Genomic DNA, 20537 nt, shown 5'->3' with positions numbered 1-20537 from the left:
ATTACCGCCACCTACTACACTGGAGTACAACCCCCTTATACTTTGCTTAAAAAAATAAACAAATAACATCCCATCTAACACAACACTCACAAAAAATGATCTAATAACCCAACACAACTCCAGGCTTTGTAAGGGCTATATGACCAACAACGAGAGTGATGGAGGGCTGCACCTGGCCTCCACAATCACCTGACCTCAACCCAATTGAGATGGTTTGGGATGAGTTGGACCGCAGAGTGAAGTAAAAGCAACCAACAAGTGCTCAGTATATGTGGGAACTCCTTCAAGATTGTTGAAAAGCATTCCAGGGGAAGCTGGTTCAGAGTTTATCAAGGCAAAGGGTGGCTACTTTGAAGGATGTCAAACATAAACAAATACAAATATATTTTAACACTATTTTGGTTACTACATGATTCCATATATGTTATTTCATAGTTTTGATGTCTTCACTATTATTCTACAATGTAGAAAATAGTACAAATAAAGAAAAACCCTTGAATGAGTAGGAGTGTCAACTTTTGACTGGTACTGTATCTGACTTGGATCATCATTTTGTCCATGTGATGATTTTATGACTGGCCTGAATGACTCCGACACAGAGGAAGTGATATTTGTTGAGACGGATGAGGTAGACACAGGTGATGGAGGTATAAAACAGAAATAGAGAAGAGCATGACCTATGTGTCTATCTTTATTCCTGTTTCCATTTACTTTAAGGGCGTTATGCTATTTAACAATAGGCTACAATATATGTATGAGTGTTCAATGAGTAGGTTGAAATGTTTGTGGGTATGAAAACTGTGACTGTGTCTTATTAAACACTATGTTTTACTCACACCTGCCTTTGGGCATTAAACGCACAGGGAGATAGTGTGGACACAACCGGTTTGCTGTATCTAAGTCTGGTAACAGTAAATTCTAATGTAGGCTAAATATAGTCAATCCTCTTATAAGAATGGACATCTCATTGACAGGCTAAAAGAGATATAAGTATCAGTTTGATGGCTTACTTCCTCATTCTCCCCCACTCTTTTCCATCATGTGTTTTTACAGTGCATTTACCCTGCTCCCTGTCACTCTGAAGTAACCCAGTGTGTGGGCCACGTAAAAACCCTGTTGTGCAAGTTTCCACACAGTCACTGTAACCATCCTGCAACTAAGCAATCATGACACTCTGTTTTCCTTAGAACCTCTGCAATTTACTGTAAACCAGAGCTACAGCGTCATACACTGAGTGTACCAAATATAAGAACACCTTCCTAATATTGAGTTGCACCCCCTTTTGACCTCAGAACAGCCTCAATTTGTCGGGGCACGGGCTACAAGGCGTCGAAAGTGTTCCACATGGATGTTGGCCCATGTTGACTCCAATGCTTCCCACCGTTGTGTCAAGTTGGCTGGATGTTGGGTGGTGGACCATCATTGATACACACGGGAAGCTGTTGAGTGCGAAAAACCCAGCAGCGCTGCAGTACTTAACACACTCAAACCGGTGAGCCTGCCACCTACTACCATATCATGTTCAAAGGCACTTAAGTCTTTTGTCTTGCCTATTCACAAGCCATGTCTCAAAGCTTCAAAATCCTTCTTTAACCTGTCTCCTCCCCTTCATCTTTAACCTGTCTCCTCCTCTTCATCTACACTGATTTGAAGTGGATTTAATAAGGGATCATAGATTTCACCTGGCTTCAACTGGTCAGTCTATGTCATGGAAAGAGCATGGGTTTAATGTTTTGTACACACATTGTAGTTGTATACAGTGCAGGTATTTCGCTTATGAATTGTTAATAATTGTCAATTATTACCTATTTTTTGTAGTTGTACATTCAAACTAAGGTCCTGGTGTTCTTTTCTTATCCAGTCAACTTTTATTGAAGCAATATACATTTACATCCACACAAATACAACATGTTTTCAAAAGTTGCAAAAGATATACACACAATAATGTCAGTGGCACAACCAGTCATGTTTTCTAAAAAATACATCTCTGTACAATAAAGTGCAAAACATAGTCCAGTAACTATGATCTGAAAATACAGTGTTTGTCACAGAATAGAGCAAGTTGCCAACTTCAGCCAAATGTCATTGTACAATGCCTGCTGTCTTTCAGATGATGGCCTGAATGACACTTCTATGAGTCCTTTTCTGAGTAAAGTAACTACCAGTCTCTGGAAAACTATGTATGAATGTTTCTTACATCCCTGATTCTACAACATGATGAATGGGTAAACGACAAGACTAAGAAGCTAAAGTGCTACTTCAAAAGTTTGAAATGAGCGATGACTGATATCTATGAAATGATACGTTTACACAGAATAAAACAAGCTTATCAAGGTTCGCCCTGGGCTTAAAGCTGAAATCTGTAGGGGTGAAACTGCCACATCCGTTTGCAATATTACAACAAAGACGTTACTTCAAACAACGAACACATTTTTTTTTCTCCATTGCACATGCGATAGATCAGCAGAGTACTATGATATATATATATTTTTTTACCAGGATGCATCTCTGCCCCATAATAAAATAATAACAAATGTGCCTGGAGTGACCAGTGGCGCTGTTTCACCTTATGTCAATTATAGCTTTAATTTTGACGGTATTTTTTTTTTTACAGTCACTCAGATATGTGTATGGAAATGGCTTGTATCGTGCAATATTCTGAATCTCAACCCCAGAGTTGGAATGTTCTGAGTGACAGAGTTACATTTGGTACATTGCTCCTCCTTTAGCCTACAAAAAAATGGTATCCCATGTACCCCAGCTCAGCTCTTCTACTGCAGCATGTGTTGCCTGGTGGAAGATGCTGTGCTACCATCCAAACTAGACCCCGATTGTTTCCGCATCCGATCAAGAATGTAGAATCGGAGCATCAGGAAGAAACCTATGGGACAGACCACACAATGTTTCAGATTAGTTCTGTGATGGACCAATAATACAGTACATAAGCTAGAATCTATGCTCCAGAATTAGATTCCAGATTCTGAATTCAAAACAGCCTATAATCAACATCATTCTAAACTATCTGTAACAACTAAATGCTTAATGAATGTCACTTATTTCAACAGTAGTGAAACAAATGACATGGAAACAAATCCATATTCACTACCGGTCAAAAGTTTTATAACATCTTCTCATTCAAGTTTTTTTTAAATTGGACATTTTTTTTTTTTCATTGTATTATAGTGAAGACATCAAAACTATGAAATAATACATATGGAATCATATAGTAACCATAAACTATATGTGTTCAACAAATCAAAATATATTTGAGATTCTTCAATGTAGCCACCCTTTGCCTTGATGACAGCTTTGCACACTCTTGGCATTCTCTCAACCAGAATGCATTTCAATTAACAGGTGTTCCTTCTTAAAAGTTAATTTGTGGAATTTCTTTCCTTGTAAATGCGTTTGAGCTAATCAATTGTGTTGTGATCCAGTAGGGGGGGGGGGGGGGGGGGGTATACAGATGATAGCCCTATTTGGTAAAAGACCAAGTCCATATTATGGCAAGAACAGCTCGAATAAGCAAAGAGAAACGACAGTCCATCATTACTTTAAGACATGAAGGTCAGTCAATAAGGAACATTTCAAGAACTTTGAATGTTTCTTCAAGTGCAGTCGCATAACCCATCAAGCGATATGATGAAACTGGTACTCATGAGGACAACCACATGAAAGGAAGACTCAGAGTTACCTCTGCTGCAGAAGATAAGTTCATTAGAGTTACCAGCCTCAGAAATTGCAGCCCAAATAAATGCTTCACAATGTTCAAGTAACAGAAACATCTCAACATCAACTGTTCAGAGGAGACTGTGTGAATCAGGCCTTTGTGGTCGAATTGCTGTAAAGGAACCACTACTAAAGGACACCCATAAGAAGATGAGACTTGCTTGGGCCAAGAAACACGAGCAATGGACATTAGACCAGTGGGAATTTGTCCTTTGGGTTGGAGTCCAAATTGGAGATTTTTGGATCCAACCGCTGTGTCTTTGTGAGATGCGGTGTGGGTGAACGGATGATCTCTGCATGTGTGTTTCCCACCATAAAGCATGGAGGAGGAGGTGTTATAGTGTGGGGGTGCTTTGTTGGTGACACTGTCTGTGATTTATTTAGAAGTAAAAGCATACTTAACCAGCATGGCTATCACAGCATTCTGCAGCGATATGCCATCCCTACTGGTTTGGGCTTAGTGGGACTATTATTTGTTTTTCAATAGGACAATGACCCAGCACACAAGGAGAGTGATGGCGTGCTGCATCAGATGACCTGGCCTCCACAATCCCGACCTCAACCAAATTGAGATGGTTTGGGATGAGTTGGACCGCAAAGTGAAGGACAAGCAGCCGACAAGTGCTCAGCATATGAATTCCTTCAAGACGGTTGGAAAAGCATTCTAGGTGAAGTTGGTTGAGAGAATGCGAAGAGTGTGCAAAGCTGTCAAGGCAAAGGGTGGTTATATGAAGAATCTCTAATATAAAATATATTTTGATTTGTTTAACACTTTTTTTTGGTTACTACAAGATTCCATGTGTTACTTCATAGTTTTGATGTCTTCACTATTATTCTAGAGTGTAGAAAATAGTACAAATAAAGAAAAACCTTTTGAATGAGTAGGTGTTCTAAAACCTTTAGCTTATAATCTAAATATGTAGCTAATAGCTAGTGAATACAACTGGAAATCGGTTGCAGGGAGGTTTTTCCTGATACGCTGTTGAAACTTTTACAGGGCATTGTTTCAAAGCAGCACAATAGACGGTTGGCTCTGACAGCCTCCTCTGGTCATGTGACCATATTAACCTTTTGATAGACTCAACAGAGGTGGACCTACCCTGTAGGGAGTTGAGGATGCAGAAGAGGAAGGGGATGAACTCCGAGAGCTGTCCAAAGTCCAAGAATCCCAGGCCCCACGTGGTTCCGAACAGGCAGCTGAGACCCCAGATACTGAGGAACGCCACCTTGTTCTTCCGCCACTCGTCTCGGTTCTGGATATTTCTCAGGACCAGGAAGAGCATGATCAGACCAGAGAGGACCACTACAGCCAGGAAGGTCAGGTTGATGAAGTAATGGGCTAGTAGGCCTACAGAGTGTGGAGACACATCCATCCAGCACCTAGAAGACCATGGTGAAAAAGCATGAACCACTGGGCTAACTTACTCATCACCTCAGTCAAATGTCAAAACTTTAACTACTGTTCATTTTACAGGTACAGTAGATCCAAAGTGCACTCACATCAAGTAGGGGTTGTTGACATCCTCACTGGACACAACCTCTATCACACCATAGACTTTTCCAATGGCAAGCAGTACAATGACCGGAACAGCTGGGAGACCTGGACAGAGGATCAAAATGATGGTAACAGTCAATGGTTTAAAGGTGTATTCATGTCAATTGTATTCATCTACCAATGGGCAGTGGAATATAAACCGATTCTTTGTGTATGTTACCACTCACCAAAGCCAACCAGGTGCCAAACATTCGGATTGGGGGAGGGGCTGAACACCATGTAGACCAACCAAAAGGTGTGTAACACTTCAATAAACATCCAGGAGAAGGAACTGAGCAGAGCATAGTGGAGAGCCGCCCCAAAAACCCAGCATGCCTTGTTACCTCCCACGTTGGCCACAGTCCCTGTCAGGAAGAAGAGGAGGCTAAGAAGGAACAGTGCCATGGCCAGACCCCGATGGACTGCAGTGGACTGGTCCTTCGCTCTCCTGCCACAGTGCAAGAAGAGGAGATAAAGTTAGTGAGTGAGAGAGATGGGGGAGGGGGGATAGAGAGAGAGAGAGGGTAACTGCTATGAAACAAATATCACTCATATTTTTTAAGCATTTAGGATTTCCCATGATCTCAGATATTTGCACAACATGATTAGGAAGTATTGTCACATGTTGAGGCCTGGTAGGAGATATTATGCGTAGGACAGGCTGCAGGGAGACAGATTATTGCATGTGAGGAGAAGTACCTCTGTGTGTTAAGGAAGTAGATGAGGACAACACAGCTCAACGTAGAGGCAGCACAGCCCATTGATGTAATGACTGTTAGAGCCACCAGATGGCGGACTGGTCGTGGTTCCAATTGCTGAGGTGAATAGAAGACAAAACCAATTTTAGGTCTACTATTACCAATCTACTTGAGATGAGTTCTTATTTATTTATTCAAATGATTGCCCATGTAAATATTCTAGATAGAGGTTATAGCTCACCACTAGGATGGCAAAGTATGTGAGATGATTACAGTGGCACTCTGTGTCCTCCACACCTTTCTGTATGGTCTCACAACCTTCCTTTTTCCATGTGACCTCTGCTGGATCTGCAACAATTAAACCAATACCAATAGCCGTAGCAAGACCTGGAAATGCTAACACTGCATAATTAAGCGTTAAGGCCCAAGGTGGTGTGGTATATGGCCAATATACCACAGGTAAGGGCTGTTCTTACACACGATGCAACGAGAAGTGCCTGGATACGGTCCTTAGCCTTGGTATATTGGCCATATACCACAAACTCCAGAGGTGCCTTATTGCTATTATAAACTGGTTACCAACGTAATTACAAGAGTAAACAAGTAATTTTGCATCATACCCGTGGTATATTATCTGATATACCACGGCTTTCAGCCAATCAGCATCCAGGGCTCGAAAGACACGGTTTATAATAATGAATAAACTCTTCTTTACAAACCTTTCTTTGTGTCCCAAGAAACACATTTTCTTGAGTGACTTGTCTGAAAAAGATAAGTTACAAAAGGGAGATAAGAGGCAAGTAGGGACTAACATATTCAATTCACCACTAGATGGTGACGTGGATACTGAACAGCAACACATACCAAATCATGTATATCTCTGTCTGGCATGCAAGATGAGCTGCAATCATATTTTACAAGTGCTACTGATGACCAACTCACACACTGAGTCAGACCAGAAAGAGGGATCAAGTGTGCAATGATGTGACCCACAACATTTTCAATTGAACTGATACACCAGAATCAATCAAAATATCTAAAAGTGATAACAATAAGACCATGCTGAGATAAAGTCCAGAAACACTAGACACTACACCCATACAACAGAAAGTTAACTTTACTCTAACTGTACAGCTGTTTAAGGATACACATCTACTGTACTCAGGGGCAACACCCCTGTGATGTACAGTGGTGAATAAAAATATACTTGCTACAGTACAATTGCTAGACTGACTCATTCTGTGAAGAAGCAGACATCTTTTTCTACAAATCTTTCACTTTGTTTCCTTTTGCTTCTGAAGGGGCTTTTGAAGTGGTTTGTGCTCTGAGGGTTTGAGACAGTAAAATACATCAAGGGAAGGAAATGGCGTGCTTCCAGTCAACTAAGACACACAGATGCATTCAGGCAAGCACGCACACACTTACTGGTATGGCAGAATGATGGAAACCAATCCTGATTGGCTCTGGAAGGTTGGTGATGATCTCATTCTCCACAGTGATTCCCACCACATCTTCTAGAATCCTGATGTCACTCTGGTCTGCCTTAGAACTCCCCTGTGAACACAACAACCAGAATCACAACTACACTTCATACTATACGGGTCGGTTTCCCCGGACCCAGATTAAACTTCGTCTTGGACTAAGAAGCATGTTCAATGGAGAATCTTCATTGGTGCTTTAGTGTAAACTGTAATGTACAGTTTACATAGACTAGGTTAGCAGCCAAGTGAAAAACCCCATTGGCTCTTACCTGGAATAAGATACTGTTTTTGAAGTAGGTGCAGACAACCTTGACCTTTTTCTTCTCTGGAGGTTTCAGACAAGAAGGCAGGTGAACTGATGGAATCATTTGAGGAGGAACTCCTTGAGGCGCCTGCACAACACCAACACACAAGTTAGTTATAATAATCATATAACATTACGTGTTTGTGTGTCTGTGTGTGCGTTTATGGTCTTACAGGCAGAGTGATGTTGTAGCCCTGAAAGCCTTCCTCCATCTCCACCACAGAGCTCAGGGCACAGGGCAGCACCACGTTCCCCAGCACCTTGGACCTCATCACTGTCTCCTCTATCCTACAGACCAATACAGACAGTATTTACAACCCACTCTATCTCATACAGGTCATTTCCATGCATTACATACAGTGCCTTTGGAAAGTATTCAGACCCCTTGACTCTTTCCACATTATGTTACGTTACAGCCTTATTCTAAAATTGATTAAATGGTTTTCCCCACCCTCATGAATCTACCCAGAACACCCCACAATGACTAAACAAAAACAGGTTTAGAAATTTGAGCTAATTTATAATAAAGAAAGCTTGAAACATCACATTTACACAAGTATTCAGACCCTTTACTCAGTACTTTGTTGAAGCACCTTTTGGCAGCGACTACAGCCTTGAGTCTTCTTGGGTATGATGCTACAAGCTTGGCACACGTGTATTTGCGGAGTTTCTCCCATTCTTCTCTGCAGATCCTCTCAAACTCTGTCAGGTTGAATGGGGAGTGTTGCTGCATAGCTTTTTCAGGTCTCTACAGAGATGTTTGATCGGGTTCAAGTCCGGGATCTGGCTGGGCCACTCAAGGACATTCAGAGACTTGTCCCGAAGCCACTCCTGCGTTGTCTTGGCTGTGTGCTTAGGGTCCTTGTCCTGTTGGAAGGTGAAGCTTAGCCCCAGTCTGAGGTCCTGAGCGCTCTGGAGCAGGTTTTCATCAAGGATCTCTCTGTACTTTGCTCCGTTCATCTTTGCCTAGATCCTGACTAGTCTCCCAGTCCTTGCCGCTGAAAAACATCCCCACAGCATGATGCCACCACCACGCTTCACTGTAGGGATCCTGCCAGGTTTCCTCAAGACTTTACGCTTAGCATTCAGGTCAAAGAGTTCAATCTTGGTTTCATCAAACCAGAGTATATTGTTTCTCTGAGAGTATTTAGGTGCCTTTTGGCAAACTCCAAGCGTGCTGTCATGTGCCTTTTACTGAGGAGTGGCTTCTGTCTGGCCACTCTACCATAAAGGCCTGATTGGTGGAGTGCTGCAGAGATGGTTGTCCTTCTGGAAGGTTCTCCCATCTCCACAGAGGAACTCTCGAGCTATGTCAGAGTGACCATCGGGTTCTTGGTAACCTCCATGACCAGGCCCTTCTCCTCCGAATGTTTCAGTTTGGCCGTCTGGCCTGCTCTAGGAAGAGTCTTGGTGGTTCCAAACTCCTTTCATTTAAGAATGATGGAGGCCACAGTGTTCTTTGGGACCTTCAATGCTGCAGACATTTTTTGGTACCCTTCCCCAAATCTGTGCCTCAACACAATCCTGTCTTGGAGCTCTACGGATAATTCCTTCGACCTCATGGCTTGGTTTTTTCGGTGACATGCACGGTCAACTATGGGACCTTTTACAGACAGTTGTGTGCCTTTCCAAATCATGTCAAATCAATTGAATTTATCACAGGTGGACTCCAATCAAGTTGTAGAAACATCTCAAGGATGATCAATGGAAACAGGATGCACCTGAGCTCAATTTTGAGTCTCATAGGAAAGGGTCTGAATATTTATGTAAATAGGGTCTCTGTAATTTAAAATGTTTAATACATTTACAAAAACTTCAAAAAATCTAATCTATGCTTTGTCATTATGGGGTATTGTCACTCCGGCCTCTAGGTCACCAGGCTGCTCGTTATGGCGCACACCTGTCACCATCGTTAAATGTACCTGCACGTCATCAGACTCACCTGGAATCCATCACCTCCCTGATTACCTACCCTCTTTATGATTACCTTCCCTCTCCCTTTGGTTCCTTCCCCAGGCGTTATTGTGTCTGTTCCTAGGTCATGTCTGTGCGTTGTTTGTGATACGTGTTGGTTTCATTTACTTATTAAAACACTCACTCCCTGAACTTGCTTCCCGACTCTCAGCATACATCGTTACAGAATAACGCCTCACCTAAGGGAAGCATCAGGGAGTCTTTTTTTGTTTGTTGTTTCAGTGTAAATGCAGTCGGGTCCGGGAGCCACTACAGGCTCTCATGCCTCAGCCGGATTGCCAGGCTCTCATGCCTCATGGCTCCTCAGGCGTTATTGTTTCTGTTCCTGGGTCATGTCTGTGCGTTGTTTGTGTTACGTGTTAGTTTCATTTATTTATTAAAAACACTTTTATTTATTAAAAACACTCACTCCCTGAACTTGTTTCCTGACTCTCAACACACTTCGTTACAGCTATTGTGTGTACAGTTGTGGCCAAAGGTTTTGAGAATGACACAAATATTAATTTTCACAGTCAATTAATTGCAAAGTCCCTCTTTGCCTTGCAAATTAACTGAATCCCCCAAAAAACATTTCCACTGCATTTCAGCCCTGCCAAAAAAGGTCTAGCTGACATCATGTCCGTGATTCTCTCGTTAACACAGGTGTGAGTGTTGACGAGGACAAGGCTGGCTCTGTCATGCTGATTGAGTTCGAATAACAGACTGGAAACTTCAAAAGGAGGGTGGTGCTTGGAATCAATGTTCTTCCACTGTCAACCATGGTTACCTGCAAGAAAACACGTGCCATCTTCATTGCTTTGCACAAAAAGGGCTTCACAGGCTAGGATATTTCTGCCAGTAAGATTGCACCTAAATCAACCATTTATTGGATAATCAAGAACTTTAAGGAGAGCAGTTCAATTGTTATGAAGAAAGCTTCAAGGCGCCCAAGAAAGTCCAGCAAGTGCCATGACTGTCTCCTAAAGTTGATTCTGCTGCGGGATCGGGGCACCACCAGTACAGAGCTTGCTCAGGAATGGCAGCAGGCAGGTGTGAGTGCATCTGCACGCACAGTGAGGCGAAGACTTTTGGAGGATGGCCTGGTGTCAAGAAGGGCAGCAAAGAAGCCCCTTCTCTCCAGGAAAAACATCAGGGACAGACTGATATTCTGCTTCTCAGCCAAGGGAGTGGGCTCACTCACAATTTTGCCTAAGAACACAGCCATGAATAAAGAATGGTACCAACACATCCTCCGAGAGCAACTTCTCCCAACCGTCCAGGAACAGTTTGGTGACGAACAATGCCTTTTCCAGCATGATGGAGCACCTTGCCATAAGGCAAAAGTGATAACTAAGTGGCTCGGGGAACAAAACATCGATATTTTGGGTCCATGGCCAGGAAACTCCCCAGACCTTAATCCCATTGAGAACTTCTGGTCAATCCTCAAGAGACGGGTGGACAAACAAAAACCCACAAATTCTGACAAACTCCAAGCATTGATTAAGCAAGAATGGGCTGTCATCAGTCAGGATGTGGCCCAGAAGTTAATTGACAGCATGCCAGGGCGGATTGCAGAGGTCTTGAAAAAGAAGGGCCAACACTGCAAATATTGACTCTTTGCATCAACTTCTAGTAATTGTCAATAAAAGCATTTGACACTTATGAAATGCTTGTAATTATACTCCAGTATTCCATAGTAACATCTGACAAAAATATCTAAAGACACTGAAGCAGCAAACTTTGTGGAAATTAATATCTGTGTCATTCTCAAAACTTTTGGCCACAACTGTAGATTGCTTTTGGGCATGTGATAGTGATATAGAAACTGCTGTACTATAGATGGACGTTTTGTGTACAAACCAGCCACCACCCACTAGTCACAATGAGCTCAATTTTCTGCTTTGCAGCTCACTCATAATAGATGACATCATACTTCACTGCTGCCCGAACATGTTTACAACCACGTCTTGTCATGGTGGTTAGTCAACTCAGGAGGATAGGCATAGCCATATAGGATAAAGGAGTTTGAGAGATGACATGGAGGGGTGTAATTCAAAATAAAGAGGTAAAACTTACATGTTCACCTTATCACCAGATCCCTGACTCGCCTCATCACAAAACTCGTTTTCTGAAAGGCAAAGAATCCATTCAGAAACAGTGTAGTATTTATATTTTCAAGACTGTATAACACACCCAAAATGTACTTAGAAGAACAATAAATGATTAAAGTTGATTTCCTCATCAGACAATTTAACTGACAACCTAAAGGCTTGCTTACTGCAGTTGATAATTTCGCCAAAAAACTCATAGGCTGGGTGTGTTTTGTAACTTATGATATCATCCCGTTGTGTCGCGTTGAGTATCCCGTATGTCGAAATCCCTTTGTTTTCGCCTTGGGACAGGTCAGTGCAGCAGTTCCCCTGTAGACCAGACGGCCAGCACAGAATGTGGTTCTGTCCATTCACCTCTACCCAGAGCTGGTCCAGAAGGGGCTCCCAGTACACACAGAAGGGTCTCTCTCTTGCCTCTGGGCTCGGATCCAGCTTGATGACAGAGGAGTTCTCACATTGGGCCGTTATCTCACCTCGGATGGACAGGGAGCTCTCATTGGCTGAGATGGTGATGGTGCCACAGCCCCTTTTCAAATCGTGAGCCAGAGTTAAGAGCCCGTTGCCATGGCGCCAGGTTCCACACATTTTGAAGTCCATGTCGTTTTCCCCTGATCCTGTTTGGACAATAGTTTTTGAGAATTATTTATGTTTTACTTTTAAACTTTTTAAGAAACAGAATCCCTCTCAGTTCATACAGTATTTTTATTTATTTATAGGACATTACAAATAAAATGTTCACTTACCTGATACAAAGAGGGCAAAGAGAAAGATCATCCACAGGGTCCCTCCAAACCCCTGATTAGGCTCCATTGTTACTGTATGGTTTCACCTCTGACCTCTATAGAACGGCAAGAAGAACAACACAGTTGTAAAACATGAATACTGCTCAACTTTAATTAGTGTTCTGTGAAAAGCAGGATAGATCTGTCCCAGGGTGATTGCAGTCAGTCTGAAAACACATATCTGTACCATTCCGTCCAGAGGCGATTCTCTAATTATTTATCCTGTCTTCTCTAAACAACACATTTCCTAGACACCATTTCTCTTCTTAGATACACTTATTCTTTCAAAAAAATGTATAATTAACTATTTCCTTATCAATAAAAACATTTGTTCAAAAAATACATTCAGTGTCCTTTATTGAGTTCTTATCAATGAGAACACTCTTTCCTTCCAACGATCACACAGACGACACCAGTCACTGTGTCTTGTATTCACTGAGTCTTCAATGACATGTATGTGTTCTGAGGTCTCACAGATGCAGACTTACCAGTGAATGCAATGCTAATTCACTGTATTCACACTAATTCCCTTTTTGAGAACTAAAATATCTATATTGTGGCTGCTGCCATGGTGATCGACGTATCTTCCCACAGACACACGCCACAGTCTTTTATTTCATATCCAACTGAGTTGTAGTAGCAGACAAGAAGCTACTCTGAAAATATAGTTTACCAAGCTGCACTCTTACAAAAAAAAAGGGTTCCAAACAGGTTCTTCAGCTGTACCCATAGGAGAACCCTTTTTTGGTTCCAGGTAGAACCCTTTGTATAAAGGGTTCTACATGGAACCCAGGACGGTTCTACCTGCAACCACAAAGTCTTCTTCAAAGGGTTAAACGCAAAAATTGGGTTTCAAGTAATAATAATGCAGGTCTGATGCCGAAAAATAAAGGAAATTCTTGCCTACTTCATCCATATTTTATTTTTGTTAAAAAAGTAGTGTGTCATTCCAGTAGTTAGCTACACCACTACATGGAAGCTAGCTAAGGGTGAATTTCGCTAAATTAGTCAAATATGTTTAGTGAGATCTATCTCTCTTCAACATCAGATTTACAACTTTTCTGCTCACACTAGCCTCTGATGTGGTATGGCCAAAGCCACATTACTGCTTCATGTGTGAGTGCAGCTATTAGCATACTGTAAATACCATAGTTTATAGACAAACAAAATAAGGACACCAATTCAAACTATACAGGAGCTTCTCATCTAAACCATATTGAGCACAGTGTTGCACACTTGGTTAATGCAGTGATTTATTCACAAATATATTTGTGGATATTTTTAGGGCCTTTAATTTATAATTTGGCTAACAGAGCAAAAATCCCATCTACTGGTATTACAATAATTAAGGTAATTCTTGCAGGGAAATTATCTTCACGTTGTACGACTCAGAGGGGGGTATATGGTGTAGATGTCTCCCACATTACCTCAGGAGGAAGTGTTGAAGACATCTCTTGAAGAAAGATTTGAATCTAGATCTGTCTCTTTACACCACAAAAGTATATTTCCTGGAACGAGTTTGTGTCGTCAAAGTAGTGTAGTGTAAAGAGGCCCTAAGATTGAGGGGACAGGACGGGATTTTAGCTAGCTAACGTTAACAATGCTAGCTATTTTTGACAAACTTTGCTAGCTAATGGCAACATTGCCATCTCTCTAAAGTAAATTTGACGACATGATAATGATGGCAAAGTTATTTCCTACTAATTATTTGCCTACTTTAGCAATGCCATAATTTAGACTAAATAGTCATTAGTCCCCTTTCAGAATGACTGGATATCAGTCAACTTTTCGGCAGCAATATAGTGGACAGTGGCTTTAGAACGTTTATTACAATGGCATTCCCCAAACGAAGGACGGCAGTGCAAGCTATTGGCTACATGCTTTGGTTTCTGTGGGAAAACTGCAATCCTCCATTAACAGAATACAGACAAAAAACTGCACACAGCCATTGAACCACAATCTAGTGGGGTTTGTGGAGGAGACAGTTTACGTACAACATACCTAAGAAACCTGTCACCTGCAAATGATATCCACGTACAAGCACTGAGCTAAATGTTGAGACAGAAAGGTTTCCTACAGGTGAAGGCCTATTCTCATCTATGCAAAAATATATTTATTATGTAATGAGTGTGAGCACCAACACAAGTGAGATATCGATCAATCCCACAATAGGCCTACTGTATCACCCTTGCATGACCTACTCCCTTGTAGCCACCTCAACAAGCAGTGTTGCACACCTTCCCTATCTGTCACATTACTGCTAAAGTGGGCATCAGATCATTTGCCAACAAGTTGAAGTACAAAAACAGTGTAACAGTAGTGTTATTATCATGCAAAAAGTGAGCACAATAAGAGAGGTCTTGATTATGTGTCTATGAGTAAATGCAATGCAGCACATTTTTGAAAGTATGAAGACAACGTCAAATATCAGACAATCGTCAACAGCATGGTCTTTATGGATTATACAGTGGACTACACCTTAACCATATTTATAAGAAATGTCTCCCCCACCACATAATCAGACTTCACATAATCAACAAGTACACACACGGTGGTGCTCAGTTCTCTTTTGTTTGAGAAGGGCGAACCCGACCTCCACCCAGTCTCTGCCCCCACCCCCTCTCCATTGTTCAAGCCGAGGGCCTAAATGCAGTGAAAGAATGTCCCTTTCACTTCTCAACTTTGTGTGTGTGTGTGTGTGTGTGTGTGTGTGTGTGTGTGGTGTTGACCCGGTTCAGACAGTTATAAATGTTCAAGGCCACAAAGCATATTGTATAGTAGCTAGCCAAATAACGCAAGAGCTTGGTGTCAAATATGAGTCTTAACATTCGGTAAGCAACTTAAGTTTACATTGTGATACTTCTGATGTGACAGAGGTAAATTCACACACACACAATCATAAAAAAAAATTGAACTGCTTACTGTAATATCTTTTCACACTTCCCTCACCCGTTTCACCCTTTCTTTTCAAAGATGCTGCATGTGTGAAATTGTGGCCTCAATCGAAACTTCCGCTATCCCTTGAACTCTTGTTCAAACTTTTTTCTTTAATAAGCTGCAGTATTTTAAGCTGCAAACGTTCTTTCTTTAAGCTGCAGTATTTTGATGTATTCAACAACAGTGATTCATCCTGTCTGTCACAGACAGCATCTGTATATCACTTCAGTGTAGTATAGCTCTGAGTGGCAAAGCAGTCAAAGCAATTGTGAGTCAGACAGACATGCAACAAGCTTTACTCCACCACCTTTTGTCTGAGAAGAGCAAACAGAGCATAAACGCCCCGCTAGGGCAGAGAAATGTGACCTGGTCCGTGACATCAGAGCTGAACAAAAAAGCTCTGTTGTTAGGGCACTAAGCTAAACAGACAAAGAGCGTGAATAAAGTTCAAGGTTCAAACGATGGTCCAGCATCTGCTTTAGCTATGTTGACCAGTGTCCCCTCAAAGACCTGATTTCAGCCATTTAGATGAACAGGTGGGCAGAGTAGCTGGTTCAGACCAGAGATGAAAGCAAAGCTAGGAAACTCAGCTGTTTCAAGAGGGCCAAAACAAAGATGAAAGTGCCAAAAATATTCACATTTACTACATTTTAATATAGGGGTATACAGTTCATCCAGTAATTTAATATGACTTTAATATTGCTTCCTTCTGTGAGGAAGCCATGGCCCAGTAGGCAACAACATTGCCAATGGGGTGGGAGGTAGCTTAGCGGAAAAAAAACAAACAACAAGAGTCGATTTAATTTTACCTTTATTTAACTAGGCAAGTCAATTAAGAACAAATTCTTATTTTCAATGATGGCCTAGGAACAGTGGGTTAACTGCCTTGTTCAGGGGCAGAACGGCAGATTTTTACCTTGTTAGCTCGGGGATTCGATCTCGCAACCTTCCGGTTACTAGTCCAACGCTCTAATCGATGTCCATTCCCCTGCGGGAATCTAATTAGCGTAAGAGGAAAATCCCCATAAAAATCTATCAGTTAGACCTAGAGATACTGTGCATACGGAAAGTATTCAGACCCCTTGACTTTTTCCCACATTTTGTTACGTTACAGCCTTATTGACAAAAACAAAAAACTGAAATATTACATTTACATAAGTATTCAGACCCTTTACTTAGTACTTTGTTGAAGCACCTTTGGCTGTGATTACAGCCTCGAGTCTTCTTGGGTATGAGACTACAATCTTGGCACACCTGTATTTAGGCAGTTTTCCCATTCTGCTTTGCAGATCCTCTCAAGCGCTGTCAGGTTGGATAGAGAGCCTCGCTGCACAGCTATTTCCAGGTCTCTAGAGATGTTCGATCAGGTTCAAGTCCAGGCTCTGGCTGGGCCACTCAAGGACATTAAGAGACTTGTTCCGAAGCCACTCATGCATTGTCTTGGCTGTGTGCTTAGGGTCCTTGTCCTGTTGGAAGGTGAACCTTCGCCCCAGTTTGAGGCCCTGAGCGCTCTGGAGTAGGTTTTCATCAAGGATCTCTCTGTACAGTATTTTGCTCCGTTCATCTTTCCCTCGATCCTGACTAGTCTCCCAGACCCTTCTGCTGAAAAACATCCCAGCAGCATCCAACATGCTTCACCGTAGGGATGGTTGTCCTTCTCCCCCGATTGCTCCGTTTGGCCAGGCGACCAGCTCTTGGAAGAGTGCTGGTGGTTCCAAACCTCTTCAATTTAAAAATGATGGAGGCCACCGTGTTCTTGGGGACCTTCAATGCTGCAGACATTTTTTGGTACCCTTCCCCAGATCTGTGCCTCTACACAATCCTGTCTCGGAGCTTTATGGACAATTCCTTCGACCTCATGGCTTGGTTTTTGCTCTGACATGCACTGTCAACTGTTAACCCCCAACAACAACTGCTACCTGGGCGCCTATGATGCTGATTAAGGCAGACCCCCGCACCTTTCTGATTCAGAGGGTTTGGGTTGGGTTTGGGTTGAATATGGGAGACATATTTCAGTTGAATGCATTCAGTTGTGCAGCTGACTAGATATCCCCATTTCCTAAGGTGCATTTAGTTAATGCCAGTAGTTATTGAACTTTGCAGTCTTTGCATGCATTTAGTCCCAATGTTTATAGCAACAATTGTAATCTGCTGGTTAAAAGGCTTGTACTGATACAGGAACTGTATTATTTTGCCAACCTGGCAAGCAAGCGGACAAACATTAAACTGCACCAAAACCATCACCCATCACCCAAGCATTGATATAAATACTAGCAGCATCTCATTATTCGATTCTGCATTTCATAATAGTAATACCATTACAATTATGCCTACTAAAAGTAAGAACAGATAGAATTTTGAAGAAATTCAGCCAAAATCAACTGTCACGTACTTCAGAGCAAGTTATTCATGTTTTGGTCAACCTGACAAAGTTATCAAAGTTATCAAGTTAACGGAACATATTCCTATCAACAACAGAAGAAAAAAAAAGAAATGAAAGAAAACACAAATGTAAGAACTGGTTTCTAACAGGTTGTAGACTAATTTAGCGCAATGTGAAGCAGGCCAAACCTGAGGTTCACTATTAGACCCTAAAATACAGAAACACCTGCCTCTGCTTTGTCAATAAATGAATTGCCTCCACACTGCATGTATTAACCGGTAGGCTACACATGTGTTCTGGTGAAATTAGGAAAACAATTAAATATCACAGATTAATGCAGTAAAAAACGGGTTTACATTTGTTTTGTTTTTGTTACCTTTACACAGTCGGACCCCGTCTGCGCCTCTGCTGAACGTGGTGCTTATGGTTTTGTTTTCCTTCGATGTCTAAAAATGTGTCAGAGGTCCTCCTATAAGCGATGCTCTTCACAACTCCACACGCGGACTATACACTAGTGACAGAAACATAAACTGACGGTGTGAAATGGAATGCGTAAAAATCCGGATTCCTCCCCAAAGCTCACACACACTCAGACACTCACAGCAGCGTGTGAAAATGAGCTCAGTCATACATGACTGAAAGTTACTCTTTCAAAGACTCGGGTATTTTTTAAATGTCATTAGACAACTTCCAGACACTTCAGACCATCCGTCACTGCACTGGCACCCGTGCTACACAGTACACCCACAAAGAAAAGGTCCAGTATTGTTTGAGCTGCCTAACCCTGTACAGAAAGCCACTCCTTAGGGAATAGCTGTCAGCACGGACAACGTGTGAGCGCCAGACTGCCTGCGGGTGGTTGGTAAGAGGAGGGCCACCGTTTGGTGAGCTTTCTCTCTACAAGAAGAATAGAAAGTAATAGGCTATTCACTATACAATCTATTTTAGGCTATACCGGGTTCCTAGCTCTCACTTTCTGTATGTTTTCTTAGAGAACGTCATTATCTATAAGTGAAGTCTACATACTACTGTATGTCTTATTGTTATGCCCTGTTATTTCCCCAAGGTTATCAGCAATAGGCTCGCCAACTGTGATATTGTGCCACGTTAATGTTTAACCATGGGTAACAATTACCTGTAGACTTTGACAATTGACATTTTGTCAAGTCACATTTTCCATGAAAAACCTTCTCACAGGAAGGAGAGAGAGAATGAGGTAGAGGCTCCTCTTCTGTCTTCAGCTGTCTGTGTTTGTGTGTCTGTACAGGAGGGTGTGCACATGCCTGCATGTGAAGAAACCAAGCTAACAAAGGGATACTTGTCTGTGGAGTGGAAGTATTTTCCAGTTGTATTTTATTATATGGCTGTTGCCCTCAACGAGATAAGGATATGTTCCACTTCACTGGTGATGAAAGGTGTCTGCTGATTCTCTGTGGCTTGTTTTTTTGGTTGGTATCGGGAATAGGACAATACAGAATTCATGTAGGCATAGGGGGCTACAGCTGAGAGTCACAACTGGCCGTCCGTCCAGCAATGCATGCACCCTGACACCCCAGTAACTGTTCCGCCTACCCCAGGATTTAAAAAGGGAAGCAGAGATTTGTCAAGCCTCCATATAAGAGACAAAGAGGAAGATTTAACAAACGTCACTATTTCTTTGCCAATCTCCAGACAGTGGTTATCATGGTTGATGATTAGGCTTTTTAACTATTAGGATTAGGACATAGTGTTTTTGTGGTGAAGGTAGTAGGCTATTAACTGTGGCAGTCAGCTCAGTAACAACTTCACAATGGTTCCTCAGCACGCACACGCACGCACGCACGCACACACACACATACACACACACACCTATCATCTGTTCTAGAAGGTCTGTCATTTGTTAAAGATTTGTAAAACAGTGATGGTCTTTGTTAAAATTGCATGTTGGTGTAGTTTTCACTGGGAGACCAATAGGTAGTGATGAGTCAGCTCAGCTGCATGCCTTTATAGGGTTGGTGGCCTCTGTCTGGACTCCAACATCCTGCAATTATGGTTTTCACCTTCAACCTTTCATAAACAAATATCAAACACAAATGTGCTTTGCTTTTAACCACTTGTGAAAAAATTGTCTGTCATTTTTTGCAGAGAAGTCATCATAAAAATGTAGAAATAAGATGTGAACTTGGTGTTAAAGGAAGCTGCACTTCCTCAAACCTTTCTTTGAACATCATGTCATTTGTAGGAGGTTTCATTCATTTGTTAATGCTCTGAAGCTCAAAGTTTAAAACATTCCGTAATATCTCAGACCGTATCAGGTAGATTCCCCTCATACACTTGCACACTCACAGCTATGGCTCAAATACAGCAGGTGCCTTGTGCTCCGAGATACTTTTGTTAACCTCCTCACACCCTTTCTCCCTCCCTCACCCCTGGAATTCCGTGGCGCCCCAAGGTAATAACACTGATGTATTGTGCCTAGGGTCACACACACACACACACACACACACACACACACACACACACACACACACACACACACACACACACACACACACACACACACACACACACACACACATGTGTACCCTATTAAATATTTGATGGATGCAAACCAAGACACTTGGACTCACGTTCTCTGAGGCATCC

General features: G+C 42.0%; 1 protein-coding gene across 1 annotated transcript; it reads right to left on the bottom strand.

Annotated features, from left to right (window-relative positions):
• Positions 1-1848: 1848 nt before the first annotated feature.
• Positions 1849-19008, bottom strand: LOC110506390 (adhesion G protein-coupled receptor G1). The gene is made up of 14 exons (XM_036963936.2): positions 18289-19008; positions 12554-12648; positions 11978-12424; positions 11776-11827; positions 7920-8034; positions 7712-7834; positions 7387-7515; positions 6681-6723; positions 6203-6309; positions 5963-6078; positions 5452-5711; positions 5230-5329; positions 4829-5109; positions 1849-2881 (listed from the first exon to the last, which is right to left on the bottom strand). The coding sequence occupies exons 2-14, from the start codon at positions 12618-12620 to the stop codon at positions 2772-2774; spliced, it is 1950 nt and encodes a 649-aa protein (XP_036819831.2). The 5' UTR covers positions 12621-12648; positions 18289-19008; the 3' UTR covers positions 1849-2771.
• Positions 19009-20537: the final 1529 nt, after the last annotated feature.

This window comes from Oncorhynchus mykiss, chromosome 26, assembly GCF_057628025.1.
Source record: "Oncorhynchus mykiss isolate SJ-2025 chromosome 26, ASM5762802v1, whole genome shotgun sequence".
Lineage (NCBI taxonomy): Eukaryota > Metazoa > Chordata > Actinopteri > Salmoniformes > Salmonidae > Oncorhynchus > Oncorhynchus mykiss.
This window is presented reverse-complemented; position numbering and strand designations above follow the sequence as displayed.

Excerpts from the sequence above, each read along its gene's own strand:
- LOC110506390 (XM_036963936.2), bottom strand. The coding sequence starts at position 12,620 with ATGGAGCCTAATCAGGGGTTTGGAGGGACCCTGTGGATGATCTTTCTC. Across the intron at positions 8,035-11,775 it reads TCTGGTGATAAGGTGAACAT|GATAGAGGAGACAGTGATGA; the intron begins GTAAGTTTTACC and ends ATTGGTCTGTAG. Across the intron at positions 6,079-6,202 it reads CATACTTTGCCATCCTAGTG|CAATTGGAACCACGACCAGT; the intron begins GTGAGCTATAAC and ends TATTCACCTCAG.